This window comes from Volvox carteri (assembly GCF_000143455.1).
Source record: "Volvox carteri f. nagariensis unplaced genomic scaffold VOLCAscaffold_8, whole genome shotgun sequence".
Lineage (NCBI taxonomy): Eukaryota > Viridiplantae > Chlorophyta > Chlorophyceae > Chlamydomonadales > Volvocaceae > Volvox > Volvox carteri.
The window spans coordinates 94,093-107,654 of NW_003307551.1; the positions used below are offsets into that span (position 1 = coordinate 94,093).

General features: G+C 57.4%; 1 protein-coding gene across 1 annotated transcript; it reads right to left on the minus strand.

Annotated features, from left to right (window-relative positions):
* Nucleotides 1-2,802: 2,802 nt before the first annotated feature.
* Nucleotides 2,803-9,680, minus strand: VOLCADRAFT_103610 (uncharacterized protein; the record flags this gene model as incomplete). Its single annotated transcript, XM_002947929.1, has 6 exons — nt 2,803-2,941; nt 4,526-4,609; nt 5,294-6,431; nt 6,663-7,879; nt 8,702-9,396; nt 9,572-9,680. 6 exons carry the CDS (start codon nt 9,678-9,680, stop codon nt 2,933-2,935), a joined length of 3,252 nt encoding a protein of 1,083 aa, XP_002947975.1. The 3' UTR covers nt 2,803-2,932.
* Between the last annotated feature and the right edge of the window lie 3,882 nt (nt 9,681-13,562).

Here is a 13,562-nt window from a genome sequence, read left to right on the forward strand (position 1 = left end):
GGCTGTGCCGCGCCCAAGGTGGATGCTGTGACTCCGCCGGGTGCTGCTGCCGCCGATGGCGATCTTGGCGTGGGCAGCTTAGGACGCGGACGAGGGCTGGGACTTGGTGGGCTCCAGGCGAGGGAGCGCTGTGCTGGTGGGGAACAGCACACCGTGCTGGGGGCCGGGCATGCAGAAGGGGCCGGAGGGGGTGCACTTGCATTAGAGCAGGTGATTGACAGCCTGAGGGAGTATGCACTAGAGTATTTGGGGGGGCTGTTATCGAAACGGGGTAGCAATACGCTGATGCCGACGGCACCGCCCGGCCCCGCTGGCGGGCCGTAAATGGGCCTCATGGCACCGTTGCCGTGGGGCTGGGACGAAGGGCCTGTGAGCGGAGGCAGTCGGCGGTCAGAGGTGTTGGCGGGTTACGGGTGATGGAGGTTATGAGTGCGGACTTGGTTTCAGCGATGCAGATCAAGAGGTAGGTTGTTTAGTCCGTCTGTTGATCGGTCGGTCGGTTGGTTAGTAGGCTAGACGCTCATGTGTCTGTAGGAGGGATGCGTGGTAGCACCTGTGATGTAGTGGATGGGCTGCTGCTGTCCATTGGTGCACAAAAGCCAGGAGGGGTTTCATCGTGCTGGGGAAGGGTAGAGCCGCGAGGGGGTTTGGAGCCCTCCAAGGTATGGCGACGGGACGGGGCGATGGAGATAGAAGTGTAAGCGGAAAGGGCTTAACGTACAGTGGCGAGCCATGGCGTCTGATGGCTCACTCGTTCCGTGGTAAGAGGTAAAGTTATGTTGCAAGATTTACATAAGAGGTGTTGTCGGTTGGGCGGCAGCGTGGCTGGCAATTTGCGGACCCAGTCAGAATCCTCCATGGCCGTCCTGGGATAGGAGCGGAGGAGGAGGGGCCCAGCGCGTTGTGCTGCACGCAGCTGCGGTTTCCTCCCGGCCCTGCCTGGTGGTGTGACTTCCTTGAGGGGGGCCACTCGGTATTCTTGATCTTTTACGCAGGTACGTTTAGGCAGGTTGGATTGGTCATTTGCTTATGGGAAATGTGAGTGGGGAAAGACAGGGGGAATGCTCAAGGCTGTGGGCCCGCACATGGGCGCTCATGTCCCATGGCCAAGGGCACAGGAGAGGATGTTGCCGGCGGGCATTGCTGTCAGCGTGTGCGCACCCTGGGCAGCGATCTGTCGGATGAGCGGCGCCTGCTTGCCTGTGGCAATGCTTGGGGGGATGTTGCGGTCCGAACTCTATCGTGGAGTCGGCACGCGCCATGGCTCTTATGCTGCTGTAGCTTTTGTACAACTTCTACAAGTAGCGGTGGTCTGTCGGTTAAACGAGCATGATTGGATGGATGTTGCCGGCCGGGCTATCCCCAGGGGGGGTTGCCGCAGGCAATCCAGGCAGCCTCCGAAAGGTGTTGCGAAGGAACACTTCCGGTGCTCAGCATTCAGCTAAGTGTTGATGAGGGAGAGGGAGCCGGAGCTCGAGATGGAGACAGAGAGCTCGGGAAATGGTGAGCAGGAAGCGAACGCTGAGGATGGAGTCGTTCATCTAAAATAAGGGAGAGGTCGGGAGGGAGGAGGTGCCTCACGCCGCGCAGGCTTGCTGCTCGCGGCTCCTCTGCAGGTCATATAATATGCCAGCGAACACATTTGTCTGGGAAGTTGAGGATTGGCTAGTTGAGGACTAGGGAGAGCTGATGCGCTGTTAGCAAATGATAATGTCCTGATGACGTCGATAGGATACACACAGGCCTAATGGATGAGCCCACGGGCACGTTGCTGATGTCGATGCTGCATTTTGCTGCTGCTGCTGCTGCTGCCAGGCCGGGGCAGCTGTAGTGGAACGTATCTGCTGGGGTTAGCTCGTGCTGTTGTCGCTGTGTCGCTGTCTTTGCTTCCTTCGTGTACCACTGGCTGTCTTCTATTGTATGCCCTAGCCGCTGCCGGCCATCCGCATGTTCACGGGGGTTGCTTTGGCATGCTGCAGCCGCAGCCATTGCTTGACTTTGCCTTGCCGCAAGCCGTGTGTACGTTTGAAAACTCACCGGCGGGTCCCGGAAGGATCAATCCACCCGAAAACCTCTCATGCAATGTAGTGCGTCTTGCTTGTGATAGGGACGTGAGGGGGGAGGTGGAGATCGGGTCATGCGGACAATCAAAATCAAGATGGCAATAACATGCGAGAACTAAAATCCTAGCATTAAATATATTTGGCGGTGTTGCCGTGTGAAAATCGAACCCACCCGCTAATAACCCTACATGCCGGTATAGAAGTCTGTCCTATCAGCAGCCGACCCGCGATATGCCAGTGTAGCTGATAATGCGCCATGCTACCACCCAACAGTTGTCGTGTTGTAGCTGTGCGGCTATCAGGCGAGCCACTTCTATGGGGTGTGGCAATCGGTTTAGAAGGGGACATCGCTTGCTTCTTCGGGATGCCATGTGGTACACGGACCCCCGCTCTGTATCAGCGACGCTGTGTGGCGCGGACAGGGCCTCTCCCGGACTGGTAGGGCAGGCCAGGCAACGGGAGGATTGGAGGAAGCTATGGGCCCATGGTCATCAGGGCAGTGCACCCGGAGGGTTGACTGAGGAAGGAGAGAGCCTTCCCGAGCTCTCGGTGGCTGCCTTTCTCCTTTGCCTTCCCTCCATCAATCTCTTCAGGCAGGGAGGGAGATTCAGTTGTTTTCCTAGGACGCCGAGGGTTCATATTAACCACCGGAAAGCAGTCAGCAGCAGATGGTGGCGTGTGGAGCCCGATGAGGCGGCAACCGGCACGTCAGCAGGCAGGTGCCATAGTACCCACATTACTGCAAATGATGTTGGGAATGTGCCCATTTGTGTAGCCTTGCCTCATTTAATTGCGTGCGATGTTGGTGCTCGTTTGTTCCTGATGGTTTGAGGGTGATGCATCAGCAGCAACATTCAGCAGCAGCTGCATCACCAGCCCTGTGGAGAGTGAGGCATAGCGTGAGGGATGTGATGTGTGTGTGTTGACTGCTGCGGCACGATATCACCTACACGTCCGATCAACTTTGTTTTTTTTGCGTGGAGGTTGATTGAGGAGTTTCAGTTGTCCAAGTGGGCGGTGTATATGTGTGCAGTATATGTGTGTTGTTTTTGTTGTGTTGCAATCAGCGGTGCCAGGACAGCTTGGAAGATACAATGACAATGAAGGACGTCATGGTTAGCAGAGGAGTTAAATCATTTTTGGTTAGTACACATACTCCCAGCCTCGAGTAATGTGTGTACAAATACGTGTCTGCATTTGTGTTTCTCCCCCTTATGATCGTCTGTACGTTTCTGAAGTATAGCCCAGCGCGCGAGTGCCTGTCTTCGACGCGGCTGAAGCCCTCTATATATTTAAAATGCACCACGGAAGCTTTCAATACTTATTCGTTCCTAACATCAGTTTTCGGTATTTGCCTAGAACGTTAATCTGAAGCGTTTTTAACTTCACTGAAAGCCCTTTTGGCTGCCCTGTTTTTACCTTTATCCTGCCTTTTCGTGTGTGGTGTCTTTCCATGTACAGTTGATCAATCGTCATGGTCGAGTCGTGTTGAGGGAGGTGGTGGGGCGTGCGATATGACGTTTACGGAGGGCTTCGTATTTTCGAGGCAGGGCGCCTTCCGTCGTCTTCAATCCATGAAGGAGAGGTCGAGGAAGCGAATGATGATTGCGAGGAAGGGCAGGAGGGGTAGATGTTGGGATCTGTCCTGTCATAGTGTTGTGACGCGTGGACGGTGGACTAGTCTATCTGGCCCCAACTTCAACCTGGACAGTCCAGTGGCCGGTGTGATGATACTGGTAAAAGGGGGTGCTAGCGCCCTCCGCTTCCGGCCAAGGGTGGCCTCGCTGAACTGCATTACGCTACTCTCGTCAGAAGTTCTGTCCCTATGTGGTGTTATGTTCTGTTACTTGTAGTGCGATCGCGGGGCCCAGCCAGGATGATGGCCCTGCTGGAGGACTCCGGTCGGGGCTATCACCGCAGGCTGTGTGGCGGAGTGTCCGCGAGGGTGAGTGCTGCATCCGTACCTTACGTGGTCATGTATGAATGTGAAGTACGTGCGTGTATGTGAAATTTTGGAGCGAGGATGTTGGAGCTGTGTGGAGTTGTCAGGCTCTACGATGAATCTTCGTACGCGGATCTGTGTAACAGTACCCTTGAAAGCACGCATATGCAGGACAGCGTTGCGGCTTAATCAGGATTTGACAAGAGCAGAGTTGCTGCCTGGTGTACTGCAGTGGTATGTGCTGATATGTCCACCTCCAGAAGTAGGAGGGAGACCGCCACTGGATGCGGAGGAGATTTGATGATGGCTTATAATGTTTAGGTGGTCACTACGGGGATCTGTGGCCCAATTTCCTGGCGACCACCTGGTTACTGGTGACTCGGAATATTTCCTAGCGACCACCTCCTGGACGGGAATTATTTTCTCAGTAACCACTTGGTCACTAGTAACCACTTTTAAAGAACACTGGTCCCTACTTTGTTGGGCAGTAACCGTACAACCGGCTCTGGTGCTTACCTACCTCACGTCGATTGATCTCGAAAATATTTTTCCTTTCAACTACTTTCAATTTGGCCTGTCCCAAGGGAAACATATCGCGCCAGACCTGCAGGGATGACGCGTCGAGAGCAAGAATTCCCACATCGCCTCTCCCCTCTTTCCGTCCAAATAAACTCCATTCAACCCGAGGTCAATACGCGCACAGCACAGCACAGCACAGCACCAATGAATGAGAGGACCCGGCAAGCCCGAACAAGTCAACGCAAGGCGGGCCCTAAGCACTACTCCTACTGCGAGGTTCGCTTGGCAAGCATGCAAATGTTCTATTATGTCACAGACCTGCTGGCCCCGCGATGCCACAAGTGAACAACTGCGATTCAATTCCGAAGCCCAACTAATAGCTAGGGTGCACAGAACTACACAAATAAAACTTCCTCTGTGCCGCAACGGCAGCAATACCTCCCACTCATAATTGACTTTCCGAGCTCGCGCCTTCGCGGATCACACGCTTCCTATAGCTATTGGCATATGCTGTGCTTCTCATGCACTCTAGACGAGCATGCAACGAGCCCCCTGACGACCGAGGGGGGAAAGCGACGACAACCTTCCATGCCGTAAGCGCCCCGCCCCGCCCCGAAATCAAATATTTCAGATCTGTTCACCACCAGCCCCTCCTTTCCTATACTCGCACCAACCTCCCACCGCGCTCCTCGCCCACAGCCCCCGCCCGGTTGCCCTCCCCCGCCCAACCCTCCTGGCACACCCTCATCTCCGCACCGCTGCCACTCACCAGCGCCCCCCAGCCCTGGTTCCCATTGGCCCTGCAACCCGGACCCACTAACAACAGAGAGCCCGAGCCATCGCAGGAGAACCCGTGACGCCGGTTGCCCTCAGACGCACACCCAGCCGCCTCCAGCCGGCTGCCTTTCGCCGCCGCAAAGCCGTCCTTAGTGCTCCGCGCAGCTCTGCCGCCGGCGCCAACCACCACCACGGCCCCATCCAAAGCTGCAAACCCCTCAGCACCGTTCCCCGCCGCCTCGCAACCCTTGCCCACCACCAGCCGAGCTGCGCGTTGCGCCATAAAGCCTCGGCTGCGGTTGCCCGCCGCCCTACAGCCCACGGCGGCAACCAGCTGCGAACCGTCCAGGGCTACCCAGCCGGGACCGCGGTTCTGCTCAGCTTCACAGCCCTCCCCAGCAAACAGTGCCGAGGCTTCCTGAGCTGCAAAGCCGCCGTCAACATTACCGATCGCCTTGCAGTGCCGGCCCATAACTATCCAGGACCCCCGGCTGGCGCACCAGCCAGGGCCGCCGTTGCCCCTGGCCACGCACCGATCCGATACCGTCAGCACGGCGCTGGTGTACGACACGAAGCCGGCCACGGCATTGGAGCACGCAACGCAGGCGACGCCGGCATTCAGCGACGCGCGGTCCATGCAGGCGAACCCCGCCCAGCCGTTCTCCTCCGCGCGGCAGCCCCCGAGGGAAGTCAACCGCGCGCCAGGACCGGCCGCCAGGAAGCCACTGTAGGCGCACTGCTGCGCGACGCACTGGCTGCTGATAAGTCGGCCACCGTCGACGGCTGCGAAGCCTGCGCCCATCACTTCAGCGCCGCCAGCCGTCAGGAGGACGGTGCCGCCAGCGCCGCTTGTGGTGCTGGCGGCGCCTTTGCCGTCGCCATATCTCAGCGCGGAGCACTTGACGACCTGCAGTTCGCCGCCGTACATCGCCAGGAAGCCTGCCGTACTTGATGTCCCCTGCACCGTCACCAGCTCGGCTCGGACACAGCTGCCGGGGCCCACTGCCGCCAGACCGAAGTAGGGGCCGCCGGAGATCTCGCAGCGGCCGCTCAGCTCCGCACAGCCGCCCTCCAGGGCTAGGACGCAACCGGCGCGGAGATGGCTCTGAACACTTTTGGCGGCGGTTGCGCTGACGGCGGCGGCGGCGGCGCCAGCGGAAGAGTAGCCGCCTGGCCTCGCCTCCGCCGCTGTGACTTTGCAGTTTTTCAGGCTGACGTGGCTGCCTGGGCCGCGAACGACTACCACTGCACTCCACTCCCACAGCAATGCCGCCGCCGCCGGGCCAGCAGTAGCAGCAGCAGCAGCGGCTGTAGCCCGGGATGGCGGTGGCAGCAGCTGCAGCCCTGACGGCGGAGCGCACAAGGTCACGTTCTGGAATGTCACCTCCGCACCGCCCTCAACCAGTACACCCCCGGGGCAGTCGATACTACCGTTGCGGATTACGACAGCAACAACACCGACGCCGACGCCACCTTCTGCACCAGCATGACCGCGAACTATCAACCTGGACGGCCCCCGACGGCTGCTGTGAAGTGACGCGCCCTGCAGGTCGAAGACAACCGTGCCCTTGACATTACTTGCGACGGCAGCGGCATCAGCCAATGCTGCTGCCGCCGTACAGCAACCGTCGCCGCCGCCACCACTGGGTACCAGCTGGTTCAATTGGTAGTGAAGGGTGTTAAAAGAGGTCACATACCTGCAGCTGTCGGAGCCCCTGCCGCTAAACGTCGGGTCTACCGCCGCCGCCGTCGCCAATGCAGGCGGCTGCGGTACCGGCAGTGACCGCAGCGCTGCCTCCGTACCGCAGGCTGATGTTAACGCGCCAGGGGGCACGGGAGCGGTGGCGCCGCCGCCGCTGCCACCGGCAGCAGCCCCGGCGGTGGTATTAGAGCAGCTCAGAACACTGGTGCATGCCGCCGCCAAAATCTCCAACACTTTCGTGCCCAACCTCTGCAGGTGCTGTGGAGGCCGCGACGCCGTCGCCGCCAACGTTCTGTTCACCTCAGCGCACTGCAGCGGAAGTCCTTTAGCCGTGTGCGCCTCGTGACCCGCGGGTCGGTCCAGATCGCATTGCCCTGATGTCGCCGCTGCCACTCCTGCCTGTTGGTCCGGGTCAGTATGTTGAAACAGCTGTACGGCAGTCGCTGCCGCAGGTCCCCTGCCCGCCTGCACTACACCCCTGGCCGCTGATCCAGGCGGGCCTCCTGCTGACGCCGCCTCCAGCTGTACCTGGGGCTCTCCAGGGGGCCCTGGTGACGAGGGTGCCGCAAAGCCAGGCGGCTGGCTGCAGTGTTGCAAGTCGGCGCGCGGCAGCTGTTGTGACTGCGGCTGCTGCGGCGATGGTGATACCTGTGGGAGCTGCTCCTGGGGCGGCGGCTGTAGCGGCTGCTCCTGGGACAGCGGCTGTAGCAGCTGTGATGGCTGCGGTAATTGCGGCTGTGCGTCCTGGTCAGCGGCCGGCTGCTGCTGAAGTGACGCGGAAAGACCTGCGGCAATGTGCTCCTGCGGCTCGACAACTGCCCCCGGCACTGCCACCTGCGTCTGTAGCGGCTGCTGCTGCTGCTGAGGTTGCGCTACCTGCGGTGGCAAATGGTTCCGAATCACTCCAGGGTTGGGCCCCTGGGCCGCAGCCCCCAGTGACCTGCTCCACGGGGCTGCAGTACTGCGGTACTGCAGTCGCCGGCCAGCAGTCGGATGCGGCTGGAGGCCCAGTGCGCAGCGTGCTGCCAAGCTTAGGGCTCGTGGCCGGCCTGCAGAGCCTAATTGAGGCCGCCGCAATGGCCGCTGTGTCGGTACCGTCTGATGCGGCTGCATCTGCGGCTGGTGCTCCTGTGGCGGTATTGACTGATGTGGTGGTAGCTGCAGCATCAGCTGTTGCGCCGTCGAAACTTGCTGCTGCAGCTGTTGTTCCTGCTCCTGCTGTTGCTGCTGCTGCGGATGTTGCGATTGCTGCTGCAGCTGTTGCGGCTGTTGCGATTGCTGCTGCAGCTGTTGCGGTTGCTGCTGTTGCGGCTGCGGCTGCTGCTCCTGCTGTTGCTGCTGCAGGTGTTGCTCCTCCTGTTGCTGTTGCGGTTGCTGCTGTTGCGGCTGCGGCTGCTGCTCCTGCTGTTGTTGCTGCTCCTCCTGTTGTTGTTGCAGTTGCTGTTGTTGTTGCTCCTGCTGCTGCTCTTGATGCCGCTGCCGCGACGTGTGTTGCCACTGTTGCCATGTACGGCCTGCTGCTCCTGGTATTGATTCCGGGGAGGTGGTTGCAGCGCCAGTTCTTTCTAGTACAGCCCAATCAGCGGTGCCAACGTCAACCCCCGCTGCTGCCGCCGCCGGCAGCATTTCAACCCCTCTGCCAACGTTAGGGCCCCCAGCAGCGGGTGGTGGTCCTGGTCCTGGTGCCGCCGCCTGCACTGGTCGGGTGCCAGGGGCCCAGGCCGCCGCTATATGGCCAGCGTTGTCCTCTACGTCCACCTCCATCTCCATGTCAGACCTTAAAACGAGGTCCTCGTGTTCCGGGCAGTCACCTGAAACTGCGGAAGGCGGTGCCGGCGCTGGCGGCACTGTTGCCCCCGCAGCAGCAGCAGGCGCTGCCGCCGCCATCACCGCTGCGGACACCAAGCCTGGTATTGCTGCAGTTAGCATCGGACCTGCCTCTCCTGCCAACCTTGTCGTACCCAGGCCATTTCCACCACCTGCCTCTGCATCCCCGCCGGTTACAGCCGCCGGCCGTGCCTCCTCGGCAAACAGAGCTTCGCTGACACCCTTCGGCCGCTGTATGGGTGAGCGGCCCAGACGCGGTTTCTTGTTGTGATGCCCGAGGTGGCAGGTGCTGCATGTGTCACTCCGCGGCTCCTGAGGTTCAGCGCGGCGCTGATGCGGCCGGGAGATGGTCTGGCTGTGCGGTCCGGCGTGGAGCGCGCCTTCGCCGCCGCCATTCGAAGGTAGAGCTGCTGTGGCTGTAGCGGCGGTGGCGGTGGTGGCAGCAGTAAGGTCCACCTCGACACGTGATGCGCTTCTCGAGGTTTGGTACCGCTGCCAGAACTCTCTGTCGATTGCAGCCGCCAATTCACTGCAAGGGATGATGTCCGTCGAGGATATTGCCTTGCCTGCAAGGCAGAATTTAGGGCGTTGAGAACAGACATTTGTTGCACGCGTTAAGGTACTTCAACAATAAAATGATCACTTAACGTTTCTAAACCTTGGAAAGGGTGAGTGGATAAACGTATTCAGCATCTGATTCTGACCCTAGGCTTGTACTTCCCGGAATATTTGTTGTCGCACCTGATATCGGGCTCTTCCATCCTTTCCTACGCATGTAACTCTCCAGCCGCGTTCGTTCATAGTATTCCGGCTCTCCTGAGAGCATTACCGGCTCCCGCATAAGCGCCATCGATAACGAGCACAAAAAATTCTTCGGAACTGTAAGCTTAAGCCACTTGCAGCCAGGTCCCTCCGCTGCCATTGCAATGCATGAGAAGTAAAAATTGTAAATCGGCGGCACTAGACTGCCGTTGCTGAAAACATCCGTTGCGAAGCGAATAATTAACTAATTTGGAATAAATAATTTTTTCCGTTTGTGAATGTCGCATGGCCATGTCGTAGAATGATAGTGACATGTGCGTCAGGTTCGATTCGGGCGTTGCTAATCTGGCCTGGCAACCTCAATCCTTTGGTGTGTCAAAACTTGAATCAGTATGTATTGAAGGACTACCCCTTTTTTACCATAACTCTAACGCTCGGACATTGTTTCTGAAAGAATGTGAAGAAATGTGATTCACTTCTTCGAAATCCTGCGACGACTGGCTTTATCGAATGCTTTGAAGTCAAGCAATGAGCAAGGATTGTGATGTATGGCATACCAAATGGAAGGAACGGATTTATGCTCCTGAGCCAGCGTCCGGTGTAGCAGCACAGATTAAACTATCAGCTGTTTAACATTTATCGAAGTGCTCGGTAGCTTCAGTCCTCACCTTGATACTGAAAAATTCATCATTTTTTAAGCAGCCCCTCGCACAAATGTGTCCGGTCGTACTTCGCGAATAAAGACTCCGTACATCTCGTCCCAAAAGTCAGGAGCGAATTTTGCCGCGCAGATGCGCGCGTGCGATTCGCAAAATGCGCCTGTACAAGTGTATATAAATTTTCTTGGCGGATGAGGACCAGGTGCGCCAGCGCGTTGCGCAGGTGGGCATGTTGGCCATAGCCGCACGCGGCATGCAGGCTGGACTATTGCGTGGATGCTTTGCAGTAACTAAAAGCACCGAAAGCCAACGTCGTAGCTTGCAACTCTGGGCTCGTGAAACTGCCGCGGAAGATGAAGCGCTGGCGAAGAGGCAGTTGTGTGCAGCACCTTGTTCAGAGTAAAGTCAAATTACAAAGTTGCGCAAAGTATAACATACATAAACTTAATTAAACATAAGAACAGATAAGACGTTTAGAGCCTTGTCGGTGACATGGACGCCGCTGTTGGCTTGGAACAGCTATTTGCTGTGCATAGGGACGTGCCCGCGTTAGCCGTGCTGCAACAGCTCAGGATGGATTTCAGCCAGCAACAGCCTCAAGAGCTGCTGCACAACCACCGGGAATGTCTTCAGTTGGGCACGTGTAGTTTTGGTCGGCGGGGTCGAGCAACGTACGCAATGCGCACAGAAACCAAGGTGCAGCGTTCTGTAACATCGCCAACATATCCGGTACGCGGTGGCAGGCTTGCCGAGCACAAAATGAGGGGGGGGTCGCATCTCACCATTCAACTAAGCATGCACGTGCTCGGTTGAATGCTCGGTAGCGTGCGAGTTTACCCCTATCAGGATGTTTGTTTGCATATCCCTCCAAGCGAGAGGGCTTGGACCTATGCTGATGTTCGTTCCAAGAAGTGAACTGAGGACTGATGCTACGGTGAAAGATTTGCACGTAAATTCGCCCGTGCAATAAAACGCCCTGTAACTCGCTTACGCTAATCTCACATTCCAATATGCCACTGCACTTTCCTCTCCAGCCTGGCCACATTCTCTTCCTCGCAAACGTACTTGGGCACCTTACAATCCAACACCATACGTGCTTTGGAAACGCGGGCAGCTGCTTCACAAGGACCCCCCTATTTGGAAACGTTTTTATGTTACAAACTCCAGGAAATTGTACGGCCGAAAGAAGCCAAGATGCACCATGCGCCGTCAGCAACGCAGGAAAGGCAGGGGCGATCATGCAGCTAGAAATTGCGCTTGATGACGTGCTTAAAGAGTTTTGACAGGGATCCACCAGGTCTGTAGGTGATTCAGGGAAGCCTGGCGTAGCAGCGTGCCGTTATATATTGGATGGGTGTGGCATATGACGCAACCGCACCTAGGGAGAGATTGGAGCATTTAGGGTTGTGTATGTTACGGAAGCATCATACGGCACTGGTAATCCTTAATCGCGCTTCCATCTTGGACGACGGGACCTCGACGCATCCCGTTTCGCACGTCAGCTGGGGCGCAACGTGTGCCGAACATACATGCCAGCGTCGTGAACATACACGTCTTTGAGGACATGGTGGAGGATGAGCATCACATCATGATCGAGTGTTGGGCCTATGAGCCTCTTAGCCGTGCCGTGGAGTTCCCGAGTGACGCTCGAGTAACGGCTCCGAAGCCATACGCAATAAAGGTGCACAGCTCAGGCACACTACACTAGGCAGTATTGGGGCTCAGATACAGAAGGCGCGAAAGGAATGAGTCAGGGTTGCCCAATTCACCTGAAGGGGCATTGTCAGCGTATTGTGTAAATCCCTTGGACGATAGCCACTGGGTGGGCAAGCCCGCACCACCCAAAACGTTTGCAATCAACGTCAATCCCTCTTCAGCGCATTTCCGTTGAACTATGGGGGTGCCTGATTGCTCCGATATCCTTGCTACAACACTCAAAAAACTCTTCCCGGGCTCCTCAGAAGAGGATCGACAGAATTTGACCTTATGCGCTGCAACAGAAACGGCCGGAACGAAAGCTCAATTCAATTGCATCTGACTTCAACTGCTTGGCTTTCCGGCCGTAGTCCGCCGGAACCATGGTTTCTGCGCGCAGGTGGAACCGTAAGAATCGCCCCTGGGATTGGCGTGCTTCTAGGTTTCAGAGCTGCACCTGAAGGGGCAGCTACCCACGTGTCAGCTTTTAAGACGAAGGTTTGCGGGGCGGGATTCATGCTTCCCTCAGCATACATTATAACGACTGAGATTACATCCTTTTTAAGGACTCAAGCGTCTTGACAACCAAGCCATGGCGTCAAGAGCGGTTCCAAGCACCCATGCACTGCGCCAAAAAGCAGTATCATCGCGGACACGATGGCTAGTTCTGACGGGAAAGCCTTACGACACAGCTCGCCTTCTCCCACGTAGGATTGGTGCAATCTATGTCCCACCCCAAATAGGTGCCCTTGCCCAACAGGAACACGACACGCACATGTACCTACACAACGGTGCGAAGAATGACGAACAGTACGGGATCTCATTGGGGTAAAGTGCCTCAACCGCTCGTCAACGGACGGGTCAGGAACGTGTCTCATCTTCGTCTTCGCGCACACATACACATATGGTGTCAGGTGACAACCCAGAGGTCCCAGGTCCCCAGGTCCAATTAACACGTATACGTGTTGCCTGTGAGGGGCCAATCGTTACCCGTCCACCCCCTCACAGCCGTCGGTCAGGGCGTATCCGCGGCCAATGCGCCGCGTATCACCTGCTCGCTCGATCTCCCGCCTCGGTTCTTGGCAACCAATTCCCATGGCGTCCCCGCGCTTCTACACAACGCTAGTCGCGTAACCCCGCCCGCTCCGCACAGCAGAGCAAGCGTTGTTGTTGTGTCCTAAGTGGTAATAGTAAGTTACCCATACTAACAAAAGGGTGAGCCTGATATTGCCATTATACAAAACAGTACATCCAGTCCGGCCCCGACAAATGGACCAGACATATCACGACCGTCATTGAAGCCTTCCTCCGCAGCACGATGTATCACTCAGCAGCAGGAGAAGCAGAAGCTGGTATGCGCATCGCCACTGCTCAGTTGCCGTGTGGCGCATACTTCACAAGGGTGTTCATGGGCAGTGGCATTCACACAAGGGTCCCGAGGGTCGACGGAATATTCGTAGGTGAGCGCAGTCCTCACGAAGTCCGAAAGGCTGACCGACAAATCATCGGCCTCACTGCACACGTTACGTCAAGCGTGCAGGTCCATGCCCCCGGCTCGGCGGCAAATGAGAACCAGGAACCCTTAGAACCTATCAGGCCCAATTTACCCCCCCCCA